General features: G+C 40.1%; 1 protein-coding gene across 1 annotated transcript; it reads right to left on the reverse strand.

Annotated features, from left to right (window-relative positions):
• Positions 1-244: 244 nt before the first annotated feature.
• Positions 245-15543, reverse strand: sdhaf3 (succinate dehydrogenase complex assembly factor 3). The gene is made up of 2 exons (XM_033636659.2): positions 15188-15543; positions 245-605 (listed from the first exon to the last, which is right to left on the reverse strand). The coding sequence occupies exons 1-2, from the start codon at positions 15362-15364 to the stop codon at positions 411-413; spliced, it is 372 nt and encodes a 123-aa protein (XP_033492550.1). The 5' UTR covers positions 15365-15543; the 3' UTR covers positions 245-410.
• Positions 15544-17511: the final 1968 nt, after the last annotated feature.

A 17511-nucleotide genomic window follows, 5' to 3' on the forward strand; every position in this document is an offset into this window, starting at 1 on the left:
CCAACAATGGCAACATCATCACTGAGGCTGAAAGAGGCATTGCTGATGTGAGCTGTGGGTGCATCTGCCGAGGAGACACATCTCGGTGCCTTTCCTTCACGACCATTAACTCACAATTGTATTCATGCAAAAAAAAAAAAAAAGATGACAAAGGAACTAATTAGTGCCACCTTAATGCCCCTGCGGAGGAGCATGAGGAACCTCTTATTGTTGCAGTAAAAGAGACAAGCACAGAACACAGAGGTATTACGCAGCACTTTAATACAATCAAATATTCTTAAAAGCCTCTTTTTGGCCTTTGAGTTCCACTTTTTATCTAAAGCACTCAGAGGTAATATATTAGTTGCTGGGAATCATCAGAGCACCTTCTCTTTCCTGTTTGTCCATGCACATTTCTGTGGACCGCTGCTTCACTTGCCGTCCTCCTGGATGTCAAACTGTCTGGTGGATTTGGTGGATTCCAGCATGAGTTCGTACAGCTGGCCTATCTGGTCGTCCTGGAAGTTGTTGAGTTTCCCCTCTGGCAGGTCGGCCCCAAACTTGACTGAGCTGCGTTGGGTCTCCGTTGCCTCCAGTACCTGAGTCTGCAGGGTGTCCTTATAATTCTGCAGGGGTTTAAACACAGACAGGAATAGCAGCAGTGTTTAGCACCTGGTCTTTCATCCCATCTCCACTTTCAGATTCATTAAACACATCACGCAGTGTGGCTTGTGCAACATATGGTTCGGGATGGATATGCAATAAAACATCACAACAAAAATGTGAGTTTAGCCAACCCTCACAGGATCAGTCTGTGATATTCTTTTTGTAAAGCAAATCCCATGTGCAGAGTCACACCAACAATGAATGTCTCCTACTAACAGGTACTGTGTGTATCCAAAGCCTGATAATCTTATTCCTCTGTGCCATACACACTCAATGACACCTACACCGTCCTGCTGTTAACTACTCACTAGAGCACCAAATGTGGATTAATACACTGCTGAAAACAGTCCCAAGCTTCAGTCTTAAATAACAGTGTGTGGGTATTCTGAATATTTCTAACATCCTTCAGGATACGTCTGTTCCGACTTTCTATAAGCTCTGCAGAAAGGAAACCTCAGATAAGTATGACCAGTTCAGCCAGTCTTTATTGTACATCCATGATCTGTATGCTGTAGTTAGTGGTGGATAAATTATCAAATTGAAGCTGTTGGGTTTTTTAAACTAAACTGATGCATTAGAAAAGTTTAACTGGTGTGTTTCGACAGGGTTTGAGCTTTAGCCAGGGTTCTGTTTACAGCCTACTGTTGGTCATGTGGGCGAAATAATGCTTTATTTCACTTTGTGCATCTGCTTAGTCGACAAGTTGTAAATGGCTGGCAAGAGCACTCGCATTTGCAGCCATGCGTCTCCTATGCCTGCAGGGAAGCAGAGTGCTGCACACACACTGCCCTGTGTGTGCATGAGCTGCTGTTGCAGTGGGCAGCTATCGCACATCGACACAACTCAGAGGAAATACGCCTCCTCTTAAACACTGTCATTCTTAAAGTACTGATACTAACATCACAGGGGATTGAATGGTTTTTGTTATGTTACTAACATGCGTGCTTATTTCAAGCCAACCATGATCTTTTTTTCTAAACCTAACCACATAGTTGTGTTGCCTAAACCTTATCAAGAAGCTCTGGTGCAATTGCGACTGTTTAAAACTGTGACCGTTATCCTGTTGTCCAACAGTAGGCACGCTAAGTTATCTAATGCTCCTGTGGGCTGCACTCAGATGTAGGAATTTTCTCACCTTTCGTGGTAGTATGAGTTGAATGACTTTTTGGGATATGATGCTGTAGACACACCAGGGAGCAGCAAAGTGCCTCTGGCGAGCTGCTATGCAATGTTCGCGGAAAGCTGTGGCAGCCACTTTAAGCTGCAGCAACTAGGGGTGTGCCATGTCATCTTGTTCATGGTAATACCGGTATAATTTTTAACATCCTATTAAAAATTCATTTCGTGATACTCGCACGTTCTGACTTGTTGACATCTGACATCATACCGTTACCAACAGCAACAACATGCATGGCTTAAGGTGAAATTATTACTGACTCAGTGGTGGTTCCAAAAAGAAGAGCAGCTTCAGTAGTGTGGTGCCGTTGAGCCTGAATGTCTAAGACTCTTTTAGTGAGTTGCCACGAGTTACCCTGCCTGCAGAGGGAACTCATTCAGCGGCTCCTCTGGCAGCAGCACAGCGTCTCTCCCTCTCCTCTCTCACCGTGCGGACATGGGAGTCGGTGTTGTCAAGTGATTTTGTCATAAACCTTTAGTAATGTAAACCTACGTGACACTCATGGCTTGGGAAAAAAACTACATATATGTGAATGTGCGATAGTTGTGGTATCATAACAGCCTGTCACAGGTTACAACATGATTAGAGGAGGAATGGCAGAGCATAAAGGTCCAGGTGGGGAAAAAAAACAACTCAATCATTTAGGATTTTGCTAAAAGAAGGAAATCACCTGTTGATTTACATTTGTAGATAGAGTGAATTTTGTACATTTGGGGGCTATTTAAATGAGTAATTTGTAGTAGATTTTATTTTGTTGAACTATTAATATTGTATACAGAATCTGAATCTCGTTACGTAATATCCTGAAATACCGTGATATTATTTTAGGGCCATATCGCCCACCCCTAACGGTTGTTTGATTCTGTGGTGAAGTGCGGCCAAACTAAAGGATGGGGATAGTTTGCCAGAGAATTTCCCCAGCCAATCAGTAAACAGAGTCCTGTGACATGTTGACCTATGTTAAAAATAATTTCCTCCTGCCTGAAATACATGAGCACAATGGCGAGCCACAGAAAATTGTAATTATTGTGGCGAGCCGTCGAGCCGTCGTGGCTGCTTGGTGTTTGGTGTTTAAGTTAAGTAATTTAAAAGACACAAGTATAGTAATAATAATATCTGGCTTCCACTAAACCTTAGTGATCTTTGCCAAGCTCTTTACTTTTTCCTTTTAGATCAGACAGATGTTCTAAAAAAACCCCAAAGTGGTTGATGCCGACTGCAGCAGCCCAGATGTGGACAGATGTGGCAGAACCACAAAAACCTTCCCAGAGGAAATCACAGCACATTTCACCTAGTCTATCACAATTCGTTTTTTTAATTAAAATATCAATGCTCACTGTATAGTAAACTCAAGGTTATGGTCTTTAATTTACAGCGCTGACATGGCTCAGGGCCAATCTGTACACATAGATCTCCTCTTCTCACAGAGTGAACTGTCTAGTTAACCTCAGCCCATGTGTGATGAGTCAAAGCTGTCAGTGCTGCAAATGAATCATCCTAAACAGGACCACAGCCACCTCCGTCTGTTTCACTTCTGAATAGCCATCCATCATTTGAACAAAGAGCATGCAGTGAATGTCTGAAGTTTTTGCCCATTCAGAAGGCATCTTGGGTTTTTGGAACACTTTCACTGTAAGCAATAAGGAGCCATTTATCTGAGAGGTCTTCTCCTGCACATAATGTAATTGTCTTGAACATGTGCCAAAAAGGAGCACTCCAACAGTTTGGCACACTTGTACGTTTACTTTATCATTCAAGGACTTCTTGGAAAAGTCTAGGTATCCTTATTGCCTCTGGATCTGCAACTTAAACAGGGGTCTGCCATGTCACTTATTGAACTATGTGAGATCGTCTAGTTACTAGAGATGCACTGATGGCAATTTTCTTGGCTGGTTATGATTTTTTGAATCTCTAAATGTCTGACCTGCCGATTCAGATTTTTTTTTCTTTTTCTGAATTACAACTGACAGCATACACGAATATTTTTTGTAGCTTTTCTTAAGAGGCACTGGAAACGCGGCTTGTAATAGTAAAAATCTATGTGTGATATAAAAGATAAGTGAGTGAAAATAAATTTTAAAACTATTAGAAAACCTTGCATAAAAACAGCTTATCTGGGAAAAAATTACTGTGAAGGTTCTCGCCTGCCAGCTAGAAAATGTCTTACCAGACATATACCTGCTTACCAGACAGGCTTTTTCAGGAATAACCTTTCATTCTTCAATGTGAGACAACTGTTTAATATTAAATATCACCCATCAGATTCCTCTGTTCCTGTAGTAGTAGTGTCCCTTGTGGCTTTTGATAGTTTTTGAATTGTGCTACTTGTTTTATATCCCTGAAACTTTTGGCTTTGGTGAGAAGTTCATATCAGTGATTAGGCTGCTATACACATTTCCAGTCTCTTCAATACCATACTTCTCCCTGATATTTCCAGGTAGGTTGCAGTACAAGACGGGCTGTCCTCTTTCACCTCTACTTTTTGCCATAGTCATTGAGCCCTTGTCATGTGCACTCCAACTTAACAAAGAAATAAAAGGCATCATTAGAGAGGGCAAGAACAAAAGGTTCCATTGTATGCAGACGATGTGCTGCTATACATCTCTGGCCCCAATTATCTACGGCATGTTTTTGGTACCCTTGACCTGTGGTTTTCAAACTTTTTGTGTCTAAGGCACACTGAAGGCCAGGCCAAAATCTCAAACTGTGAACAATAACTTCTATATTATTGTGTGTCATCACTCTTATCACGACTTAGGATAATAATAAAGAAAAAAATAAGACAGGTAGGTTTCGTGATACTGTCTACTGAATGATTTTTCTTTTTTCTTTAGGTGGTCAGTCGTATTCGCTGGTGCTTTGTTGTAATTTGCTCCATACAATAAAGTGATCCATTGTCCCATACACAGCTTTCTCCTTTTTAATGTCATCATCCCTAACACTGACTGCCAATCAGGGCTTTAGATGTGTCACACACTTATAAATCCCACGCCAACAGAAACAATAGGTTCTCTGTGAAGGTTGTTTGAATTTAATTAAATTAAATTACACTTTTTAGCTAGAGTTTGTCTCTTTATACGGAAATTGGTGCAAACAACATACTGATACTGTCAATTAAAATTAATTCTTAACTTTTTGTAGGCCCAGGTGAATATTGCATTAATAATGTGTGGTTATCACAAAATCCCATGGCACACCTGGACTGACATCCTAGCACACCATTTGAGAACCACTGCCCCAGACCAACTTTACATTACAATTACAATTGCAAACTAAATTTACAGAAAAGTGCTGTTTCCTGTTAACGAGGCTGCCCGTCAGTACTCATTCTCTTCTCTTCCTTTTATGGTAACATGCAAGTTTGTACATCTCTGTGTCTGTATCACAAATTTAATTAGTTTCAGGCGGCTATAAACTAATGAAGACAGTTATGTATATTATATACCATTTATGCCAATAGATGTGTCTAAATCCTACGCACTGAACCTTTAACTATAGCACCACTGAGTGTCCTCTTCATCCTCTGTTGGAGAGTTTGAGTCTCTCCCCTGTGGACTGCGATCAAAAGCACTAAAGGGGAAGTATAATATGGTCAATAAGTCTTCTATCTCTCTCATGCTCAGGATGACTCAGCTGATGATCAGTTTTCCATATAGCTAACATGTGATTTGGGACCATATAAATAAAACTCATACAATACGTAGCTTCACAGTCCATTAACCCTGTCACTCAGCGCAGCTCACAGGCTTCACCACAGGTATTTTTCTGCATTCACATCAACATCCCTTCATTTCATTTCACCAATACTATCTCATCTTTTCCTTTTGTTCCCTACAAACACATTTCTCTCCGTCTCTTTTGGGAAAGCTTGTTTGTCCCAGTGGAGCCGATTTATTAGGTGCAGAGAACTCCCATGGGTGCCTCTGAAATAAATGGATTACACGCTGAACACTCAGTGCTTGTAATCTCATTTGGAGTCTTGCTCCTCGTCTGTTCCCACTCCTCTATACTTTTCTGAGGAAGCTGAGATTCTGCGGAAATTCACCTCCTTTTTAAAGAATGGACAGAGAGGAAAAAGGACTGTGGAGACAGCCAGGAGAGAATTCAAGCTGTTAGGGCTCGGCTATACTCATTACATAATAAGTTCTCAACAGCTGTCAAATAAAGCAATTGGTGCAAATTAGTATGGCGTGGTGTGGGAATTTTATTTTTATGTGGTCTATTAATGTGGTGTGTGATTGGACCCCACAAAGAATAACCTCTGCTTGGCTGAAGCTAATAAATTAAACGATTTTATTTGCAACTAAATGAAATGCCCTGCCTCCCATCCTGGCGTCTGGACTTTAATGAAAGCAGTTGGAATAAAGTGGTGATTATTAGCTTTTACTTGACTTTCTCTGTAACTTTAATGCTTTTGCAAATTACTTCACAGCTATATCTATATATAACTATGGATGGAGTGCAATTTTAGATCAGGTTTCCAATATCTTTAAGTTCAGCAAGTACAGAAAATGATCACATTAATTGCTGTTATGTTCTTGGGGTAAATGTTAATGAAAATAAACCTGGAAAATGTGAAAAACAATTAATACAGACTCCCAGAGTATAAATTATTCTTTGATCATTTTTAATCATTTCTTTAATACCTTGTTTCTTGTCAAAAATTAAAACTGAAAAACGCTGAAGATCTCATTCTAGGCTGATAAAGAAGGATGGAGGACTCAAGTGAGCACAGGCATGCTGTGAAGCGTCTGAGAAGCAGAGTTTGGAAGTACTTTGGGTTCTACAATGTAGGTGGCAAAATTAGCAACAAAGATAAAACTGTTTGCCAGCTTTGTAAAAAGTAGCATCCTCCTCTACAATGACAACAAATCGCAGAGATCCAAGAAACAAGTGGTGCAAGGTCAATAATGCTGTCCAACTTTGTCTGACCGCCTACTTCTCGCCCACTCATCTTCAGGGCCCTCACAAAGAGCTCCTGTAAAGATAGTAAAATTTGTATGAAAGAATTAAAGTCCTGTTGGCAGTGTTTTGGCAGACGGTTTACAAGATCATGAAATAACTGGAGGCATGATATACAATTAAAATTTGCACCACAATTTCAAGATACATAGTGCTGTTGTATGATCCTGAAGAAAAAAATCACTCTGATAAATGATGGATGGACATCTCAGGCCTCGTATGCTTATGTGACAGTCACAGCTCACTGTATCTGAAGCTCATAAGAGCTTGTCAGTTATGTTGTGTGTCCTGAGGAGCTGAGATGAAGCCACACCACTTAACATACTGAAGATAGCCTCATCAGTGCACTGGATGAATTTGACATCACCTACGAAGTGCTTGTAGCGCTTGTCTCCAAATATGTGAACGCCATAAATCATTTAGGGCATAATAATGTGCCCCGTTTGGCCAAGAAACTGAACCTGGCAGTGAACAAGGGCAGGAGGTGAAAGCTCTTAATAGGTCCCTTTCCAGACTAAAGTAAACTGCACATCAAATATTGGACAGACTCCATCAGACAGCTGCCGTCACTGAAATCTGGCACAGTGTAACTGGTATAAAACATTTGCATATGATCAAAACAGCTGTATGCGATTTAATAAGACAGAATTGAGGGCTGTTTTTTTTCCAGGATTATTTCAGACTTGCAGAATTAAAGCTGTACTTGTTAGCTTTTATAAAAAATAACTTTTTGTAATATTTGTTGAAATTGTCACTATATTCAGACAGTAGTAGATGAGCCAGATAATGATTGTTTGCCTCCTCATAGTGCTCCTAATGGCATCTGCAACAAACCACCGCATGTGAACAAAAACAACTAGCCTAGTCGGTCATATTGATCACTGCTCATGAACTGCGGTCAAACTATTAAAAAAAACACAAATGAAATGTTTTCAGAGACATATTTTAGTGTCTTGTTTAGCTGTAGAATGAGAAGGTTTCTGACTAGGCCCCCATGTTGGAAACAGCTGAGCCAGAACAAAGAATCACCCACCAGCCTGAGCAAAAGTTCTCATTTCACAGCTAAACAGTACACTTAAATTTGTTTCTAAAAACATTTAAAAGGGAGAAATAGGACCACAATTAACCACAATTCATAAGCAGTGATTGACATGAATGACAGCTGTGTTACAGACTCCTCGGCTCTGATTGGTTGTTTTCCAACATTAGAAGCACTACAGGGTAGAGGGACCTGATTTTTTTTTTTCAACAGAATATCTGTCTCATGCACTACTGTGTATATATAATGACAGTTTCACCAAATGTGATTAAGTTATTCTTATAAAAGTTACCATCTGTGGCTTTAAGTTATCCTCGTGCCACCTAATCACCATATGAGCAAGGCCCAGCCATCACAACATTTCTGACTATGCTACTGAAATGATATTGGCAGATATTAACTCGACTCACAAGTCAGTCTTTAGACGCTTTGCTTAACTAAAGACTGATGTCTTTCTCCCTGATTTCGTGTTTAGATGTGCGGATACAATTTCAGAGTTTAAAAAACTCCCTACGTTGCAGAACCAATAGTAAATCCACAGGGCGGCCCTTCGGTGGCTCGCTGAACTCTTGTGCTCGTAAACATAGTCGGACTGCGTTAAAAGTTTTAAACAAAGTCGCTGTAAGTCCTTCATTTCCACAGTCTTGTGGACTGAGCACACATTTGATAAAACGGAGTTAACTCTCTCGTAGGGGTGTAACGGTACACAAAAATCTCAGTTCGGTACGTACCTCGGTACACAAGTCACGGTTCGTTTTTTTTTCGGTACAGTAATGAAAAAACTGGACAACTATTAAATATCTTTTACTTATTGGTAACCTTATTAAAACATACCACCACAGCAGTTAACTCTTTTTACCCAATTTTTGAATGAAACAAATATATATAAAATCCTGCTTTTTCACATTGTTTGAATGAAAATAGAAATATAAAAGTGAAAAATAAAAATCCTGCTGTTTTTTTAACACATTTTTTGAATGAAAAATATAAATATAAATTTCTGCTTAAACAATTTTACTCAGTTAAAATAAAAAGTATAGTGCAGCTGGTCAGCTTTAAAGCCTGCTCAGATTCAGCTTTCCCACTTTGTTAAAGTGCAGTAAACAAAACATGCTTATATCTAAAGTGCAGCTTAAACAATTTTACTCAACTCCAATGGCGTTGGTTATTTCTTTAGCGCAATGGTCAGGGAAACGCTCTTTCTTTTTAAACGACGATGATATCGTAGTTTGCACCAGATTGCTTTTTCTAGTCATGCCGGTTAACGTTCAAACTCGGGTGGTGTCGCTTTAGATGCGTTAGCATGTTAGACGTGTTTCCAAGTACATACCCGACCGCTGTTCTGCAGTGCCGGCACACTGCTTTTGTCTTGTCCACTTGTTTATTTCCATCTTCGTATTTTACTCTGAAACCAAAGTGTTCCCAAACGGAGGACTTAAGGTTTGCGGGTGGGTCTTCAGGTTCGTCAGGCTCACTTGCCATGTTGTCAAAATGCGAGAATGCGCTGCACAAAGTGAAAGCGGAGATTTACGGGACTTGGTCCGTCACTTAATTATGTCCGTCGGGAAACTAGATGTTTTAAATGGTTTGGCTTGCAAAAACGGAATTAAAATAAAACAAAATAATATCCTGCGCCCAATAATTTGGTACAGGGTCGTGCCGAACCGAAAGTCACGTACTGAACGGTTTGACACAAATACATGTACCGTTACGGCCCTACTCTCTCGGTATCCATTTTCAAGCTCTCTGTGTGTTTGTTTCCTTGTGGACGAGAAAAGGGGGAGCGCACATTTCCGGGAGGACGTGTCCTTTTCAAAAATGCAAGAGGCGTTGCTTTGTTGCCGGCCGTTTTCACCAGTGTGTTAAACACACTTTAGAAAGGAGTGTCCCCAGACTATCAGAAGGCGGAGATCTCTGATTGTCTGGTGGCGAGACTAACTATAGTTTTTTCTCCTACATTACACACAAACTCTTTCAGCCTCTCTGTATGTACATTTACATTCAAGTTTTTTAAATTTTATCTCGATAAAACAACTGGATTTCCCTGATGGCTGCTTTTCTTCTGTAGTGCTTTTTTTGCTCATGTTCAAAATATGTTCTTTTGACCTTAGACCAGGGTCAACTGAAAAAAACAAATGCATTAGAGCTCTTGTCATCACAGCATATGTCAACGTTGCCCCAGCAATCAGGCTCAGGTATTTTTCTTACCAATTTACCATAAACCTCAGGGTTTTTGTTGTTTTGGTTTGGCTCGATGATGCAGCAATTAGACAGAGACCTTATTATCATTTCTCTCTAAATTTCCAACCAAATCCAGACATGAAAGCCTCCCAAGGGTTTTACTCAAACTAAGTTTTGCCTAGAAAATGTTTCCATTTGAGAGACGGCCAAAGGAGTGTGTAAATATGACAAAATCCACTCATCCCCTCACTGGGACGGATGCAAATGGACTCCGGGTTGGAAAACAATGCATACTGATATAGTGCGGCATAATGAAAGTGACTACCTTCTCCCCGGTGGCTTCACAGCTACCGCAATGACAAAGGGTCCTATCAGGATTTCAGCTGCAATCACCATCGACTTCATTAGATAAATTGGCTGCAGATGGGTGATTTACCATCCCCCAGCAGTGCGTAATTGTGCTGGAAAACATTGGCTCTCCCCCATAGTTACATAAAAAAAGGACCTGGCATACTCCCATGATTATTTTGGGAACCAGAGGATGAGTTGCAAAAAGGCTGATCCCACATCCGCACATAAAGCCAGGTAGGTCCTCTGAGGCTGATGTCACGCTTATAATGACTGAAACTGAACAGTCACTGTGGTCTAACTCCAACATGACCGAGGTTTCACCCAGGCTACAACAAGCTTTTAGATCAGATTACACTTTGAATAATCAATATATATATTGTAGCTATGTGTCTCCACGAGAAAAAACAAATGGTATAGTTTCATTCTATTGTCATTATTACTGCAATAACCCCGAACAAACACAGGGTGGAGGTAATAACACTACTGGACTAGAGGTATACTGCTGATGAAGATACACATGCAAGAACATTTTTACATGTTTCAGTATTCATAATTTCATTATCATAATATTATATTTATGTGGCTGAAAGCTTTGGAAAATCTTTAGAAGTTAAGCTACCATTTCCAACATCAATAACCTTTAAGCTCAATACTTCCCTATTAACATAATGAGATAATATTGACAAAGATGATCTGACTGTGAAGTTATTTATCTAACACAGAGGAGGGCTTGGCTGCAGAAAAAGCTGTGTCACTCTCATTTCCCCACAGACCTTCAATCAGACAGTCTGAGGATGCCAACTAGTTCCTTCCACCACTTTTGTTTGAATAATGACACATGCTCACCCTTTACATTTACAATGTGACTGTGCAGATTAAAACTATAACCCAACTCTGAATACGCTCTCACTCCCTGCAGTCCATTCATGTTTCCTCACTGTTTAGTGAAGCTGCTCTGCCATCATGTGGTCATGGACTGACATAACTCTGGCAATGTCTCAAAGACAGCATCACTGGCAACAGGTCAAATCACAGAGTACCTTGGGTGCAGGCAGCAGCTAGCATTACAACACTGAGGTTATGTCTGTCCTCATTTTTCAGGGAAATTTAGGTTTTTTTAGCAACCCAGGTGGACGTTACATTGTACAATTGAAGCCTTACATGTGGTGGATATTATCAAGGCTGATTAAAGTATAATTAGACCTAATATGTTTAAGTTTGACTACCTTTAGGCTGAACAAATCAAATATTTACTATTTATGAACCAGAGCTTTTCAAAAGAATAGCTAATTTCACCCAAAAGGCTTCAAAAGTAGGGGAGACCGGGGGCAATTGTAACATCTCAAACTGCATTGATCAGAAGCGAGACAGAAACATGTGGTGATCATTCGGGAACTGCCCATTGGTCCGGCATCTCATTGTTCCGACATCCCATTATTCCGATCATATAAAACCCATTGTTCCTAAGTCCCGTTGTTCCGAAATCATCATGATGCCCTGTGGTTAAGGTCTGGTTAGGTTTAAGCACAAAAACAACTTGGTTAGGGTCAGGAAATGATCATGGTGTGGGTTAAAATGAAAAAGAAAGTGACAAACACATAAGCCGTGAGCCTGCTTCGCCTCAAGCCTTTCCCAGCTGACCCAGAGCCGGTCGCGGCGCACCATCAAGACAGAAATATGCCCGCCGGGAGCCGTTCAGCACCGCAGACCGTCGGACTAATGGGATGTCGGACCAATGACATGGACCCATCATTCTCTGCCTGTTACAGGACGAGCTGATGTCTGACTCTGTCTCTGTCAAAGTTTTTAGACTTATTTTGATAGTAGTGCAAATAAAAATATTTTTTTTTATCTACAGTATTTTCCTCATACTGTCCTAATTGTCTATGAATTTTTAATCTGCATAATTTCGACGGCCTAACGTCAATATTTTTTGTCAGATGTTAGCTTTACTGTTTGTAGCCAGCAGGTAGCTTGTGTCATAGGTGGTACAGTTAGGGGCAATCCTAACACGGCGTTACACAATCAAAATGATGTCTGATTCAGTAAAGACGTAACAATTAAATATTTTTTTCCTCTAATAATTTAAGACATTTTTTTTTGTTCAGTTTAAATGTCTATACTCTATTTATGATATATTCTAAGGCATAGTCCACTGGGTAAACCTTATGCCTCTCAATCTGGGGACCTGGGTTCAGCCACTTTCTCATGCTTTCAAGATCTTCAGTGTCTGTGAATCAGGGGTTGTGTTAATTCTGCCATACTGGTTGAAAATCAACACATTTCTTTAACTATTCTTTTTGGTTTGTAACAGTAGCCTAGTACGGAAGCCCAGTAGTACTGGAACTATTTAACCTATTTTTACACATTGTATACAAAGGGCATTTTTGGCATCTCAGATTTTACCAAAGACAACAGATCCATGCAACTTTGGTACTTTAGGTAATTTGGTTTACAGTAACAGACGAGGCATGCTTCTTGAAACACATTTTACAAACGAACCTGTGGTGATCCCTCTCTGCTATAGCTGTATTTATAAACTTGGGAGTTAACTGTAGTCCTTGGTATTTGGGCCTACTTGCCCCTGTACTTGGGGACAGTAAGATATGACTTCTTCGTAAGTGCTGTATCGTAGGTAACTACGAAAGATGTTTCACCTCTCATCCAAGAAGCTTCTTCAGTTCTAAATGACTCGTACAAAGTTGCAGGCTATAAACCCTGTGTGGGTGGGAACCCTTGCAGAGTCGTAGGGGTCATGTGAGCTCTTAGTTTCAGAGTCGTCAAGGTCACAATGTGAGTCGTTGACCCACCTGGCCACCATCTGAGTCGTTAGGGTCAGGTGTTTGTTTAACAATGGTCGTTCCAGCTTGACGGCTTCTTTTACTCCTCTTTCAAACCATCTTTCCTCCCTGGCCAAAATGTGCACATTGCTGTCCTCAAAGGAGTGTCCCTTCTCCTGTAGATTAAGTGGACAGCCGAGTCTCGACCCGAGGAGCTGGCTCTCCTGTGCTGTGCCATGAGCTTGTGGAGTCGTTGTTTTGTCTCCCCAATGTATAAATCTGTGCATTCCTGGCTGCACTGAACTGCATACACTACATTACTACGTGTTTTGTCCTTGGGGTGGACAACAAAGTAACGCAAACAAGTCCAGTTGCCTACGATATTAGCACTTACGACTACCATGACCTGGATGACTGAGAATCTTCACCGACGATATGACTTCTTGTGATTTAATCAATATTATGACTGTAACATTGCTTGTAAAAACATTTGATGTGTGTTAACGAGTAGAACACAGATACAAGATGCAAACATAAAAAATGTATCTCAATAGTTTAAGAGGTTTTTGAGTGATGACATGAAAACCAAAAAAATGTTACAACTGCCCCTGGTCTCCCCTAATGCTTTATTTTTACTGGTTTGTAATTTTGTAATAATTTCCTAGGTCACTGTCTGGGACCTATTGCATTCACTTGACAAATAAAAAAAAATCTGTTTTATTGAGTATTTTTTTCTGTTTTTCGGAGTATTTTTTTCTGCTTTTTGTAATTTTTTCCTGTTTTATGTGGTAATTTTGTTTCTGTTTGTCGTGATATTTTTTTTTTGGGTGGGGGGGGGGTTCTGTTTTTCTGAGTTAAGAGAGCAATCGAACAACAGACGCTTTCATTCCTTTCTTGAGAGCTCAATATAATGGAAGTAAACATGACCCGCTTGTTTAGTTTAATCCAGTTTTACTTTGTTTTGTATGGAGCTTGCCATGTGTGTCCAACTGATTCTGGGGAAACACTGCAATGTCCAGCAGATCTGAATGGGCTTTTCGTCTGAACAACTGCAAAGTGTTAAGGTGCCTGCGTAAAGTCGACAAACTAATGACAACACCATCGATATGACAAGAGACAAGACAAGAGCATCTCCCAGTGTCTCAAACCCAAAACAAAGTAACTAAAGATTAAACTAAACAAGCAGAAAACAGAAAAAAATACCACGAAAAACAGAAAAAAATACTCAATAAAACAGATTTTTGTTATTTGTAAAGTGAATGCAATACACTTCCGTAAAGAACTAACTAATAGATTATTAGGGGTGGGAATCACCAGAGGCTCCATGATATTATTGCAATTTCTAACATGTTGTGATAATCAGAGTACCATAGAATATATTGCGATATATTGATATGTGTAACCTTTTTATTCCACCTGTAATGTCCTCAAAGAAAACCTAGTCTACACCTGTTTAATCTAATAAGACAAAGTCTGTTCATCTCACTTCAGTCATTTTTATTTGCAGCAAAATGTATGTTGTAAACAAAAAAAGCGATTGATTTTTCTTATTCAAATAGGCTTCCTACAGTTTAATTTGTATTTGTAAATTGATAATTTATACAATATAAAAATCAGACACAAAATTGCCACATAGAAATATCGCAATATTTTGCTGCATCGATATTTCCCCCACCCCTACTGATTATTGGGGGGAAAAACAAAGCTCTGAGATGTTTTTTAGTTTCCCTCTAATAATGGGGAACAAAATATTTTGATGCATCCCTATTTATGTGCAGATGTAAGACAGCTTGTACAGATACCTTGATATTTTTTAATTAGATATAAAGGGGAATTCTCTAATTATATCAGACCTGGAGGATGACAAGGCTAATAACCAGCTGTACATTGTGTTGGAAGAGGTGGCATTTAGTATATTCATTATAAAATGGATGAATCTGGGGGGTGAGTGTAGAGTTTAGGGTGCCTCATCAACAACTTTGGAAGCTTTAAACTGGTAGTTTTATGAATGGGGTTTGGTTGGTGTGCAGTATGAAGGTTAAATGCATTTACCTCCCACTCTGTCATGAAGCTCTGCACCTCTTCGACTGATGCACTTTTGTGTCTCCTGAACTCGTCCTTCACATACTGGTCACCGAGGGCTCTTAAGTCTATCGGCAGGAACCGATGCAGGACCAGAATCCTCTTGTACAATGACCGGACTTTGGAGACGTGACCGGAAGCCGCCATGAAGCCAAGTGACGTGTTTCTACCAGAGTGTGTTTTAGTAAAGCCTCTAACAGCTGTCCTATTATAGAGAAACAGAGACAGAGACAGACATGACGGTGTTCAAGGGTAGAGACAAAAACCGACACTCACAAGGATGGTTATTTAACACATGTCCTTGTTTATCCCGGAAGTGAGTCTTCTTCTTCTGGTGGCTAACGGGCCAACAGGCGCACCACCGCCATCTAGTGGACAAAAGCAGCAGCTCAAAAACTGAATTCTTCTCTGCTAATCTTTTTTCTTCTGCGTTGTTAATCAAATAACCACATATTTTCCATTTCTTACGACTACACTTTATCACCAAACACATTACAGCAGCACAGCAGATAGAAATTAACTGTTTAATTGAGTCCTGTGTGTCCTGGCGGTTTGCAAACCAGCTTTCAGGCGCATTACTGAAGTCTTTCCAACTAGATTTCCTCATATACCACTGTGAACATAGTCCAGTGGGATGCTTCCCTATTCTATGCAGAGTGTCATGTCCTATCCTCAGACGTTTAATGATCGTCTCGTCATCCCTCTTATTGGGCTCCCACTCTGTAATCTACCAGCACCTACATGTTTTTAAAATACCGCAAAGATGTCTCCCTTTGTCACTGAAGTCTCAATATTCCTGCCAGGTTTTTGCATATTCCTTTGTGACAGTTCTGACCTCTGATACATAGTGGTGCTTGCAGGTCAATTAATTGTCCTTTTAAGGAATGTTTAGCCAATATGTCTACTTTTTCATTTCCTTCCAACCCTACATGAGCAGGAACCAAAAGGAAAGAGACATCCAGTCCCATGTAATGTAATCTGTGCAGCACATTATAGATTGGTGGAGTAGTTGGGCTTGGTTTTATGTCACACAAGCCCACATTTTGTGCCTTGGCATTTCCTTCCCAATCAAAACTGTAAAAGTTGGACTCATTTTGCGCTCAGTAATCTCATAGAATGAATGGCTTTGTAGGGTGTGATGCACTCTGCCCTCACAGATTAAGCCAGCATGCCGGCTAGCAAGCATAATTCGTAGAAGCATTTCCCTCCTTTCAACTTGCAACGCAGATATTGGTGATGCTCTACTACAAATTCGGAGAGCCTGAGCCTGTTCAGCGTCAAGCTTTTTAAGGTTTGTTTCTGCTGCAGACATATAAACCACGCATCCATACTCTAAGACTGCTCTCCAGTGAATGTTTAATAAAGACATCTTGCTTGCTCAACAATCTCTTAATGAGATAATTAATCTTTTTGCATTTGTTTTTTTTCCCAATATGTAATGGACCTTTTTCACAGCAGACATTTTGACTTGTCATTGTAGGAGAAGCACAGGTGAAACTGATGCCATTAACGATGGCTCAGTTCCACTAAATAACACCAGGGCCTCCTCTAAATGGAATACAGCCACCATTAATGTTATTAAATACACCTGTGCTTTTCCTACTATGATATGTCAGAATGTCTGCTGTGGAAAAGGTCTATGGTTCATTCTTACAGCACCAAAAGTCGACTAGTTGACACATGAAGTGAGACCAAAGATATCATAGAGCAGGACCTCTGTACTTTTTTGGCATTCAACATATTACAATATTAATGATATTTAAAGGCAGGATGATGGACGTGACAGCCTGAAGTCTTCAAACAGACAAGACAACATTCAGTTTTATTTGCATTATGTCAAAGCCCTATAGTGGAAGAAGATCCTTTACTATGATAATAAAGCTCAGCTAAACTGCTTTGTGATGACACATTTTGCAGCTAATCCAAGACGGTTTTTAAACACAATGAACCCAACACTTGTTTTTGCTCCTAGCTTTCACAGGTTTAAATTTAAGTTAAGATCTAAGACTTTTTAATGCTCTTAACAGATCTATTTCTCTCAGACTCTGGTCACAAATTTGTTGAACCCCACGTTAGTGAGCACTTCTTCTTCCTGACAGGTGGCACATCAAGAGGCTGATTAAACAGCATCATTACCACAGGTGTGCCCTCGGATGGTCACAATAAAAGGCCGCTCTAAAATGTGCAGTATGATTACACACCACAATGACACACATGCTTTAAAGGAGCGTGTCATTTGCATGTTGACTGCAATAATGTTCACTAGAGCTGAATGTTCATGTCACTATCAAAAG

This window comes from Epinephelus lanceolatus, chromosome 16 (genome assembly GCF_041903045.1).
Source record: "Epinephelus lanceolatus isolate andai-2023 chromosome 16, ASM4190304v1, whole genome shotgun sequence".
Lineage (NCBI taxonomy): Eukaryota > Metazoa > Chordata > Actinopteri > Perciformes > Serranidae > Epinephelus > Epinephelus lanceolatus.

What these genes read in the sequence shown, in the direction of transcription:
- sdhaf3 (XM_033636659.2), bottom strand. Translation starts at nt 15,364, where the DNA reads ATGGCGGCTTCCGGTCACGTCTCCAAAGTCCGGTCATTGTACAAGAGG. An exon ending in GCTTCATGACAGAGTGGGAG is followed by an intron (nt 606 to 15,187) that starts GTAAATGCATTT and finishes AAACCCCTGCAG; the next exon opens with AATTATAAGGACACCCTGCA.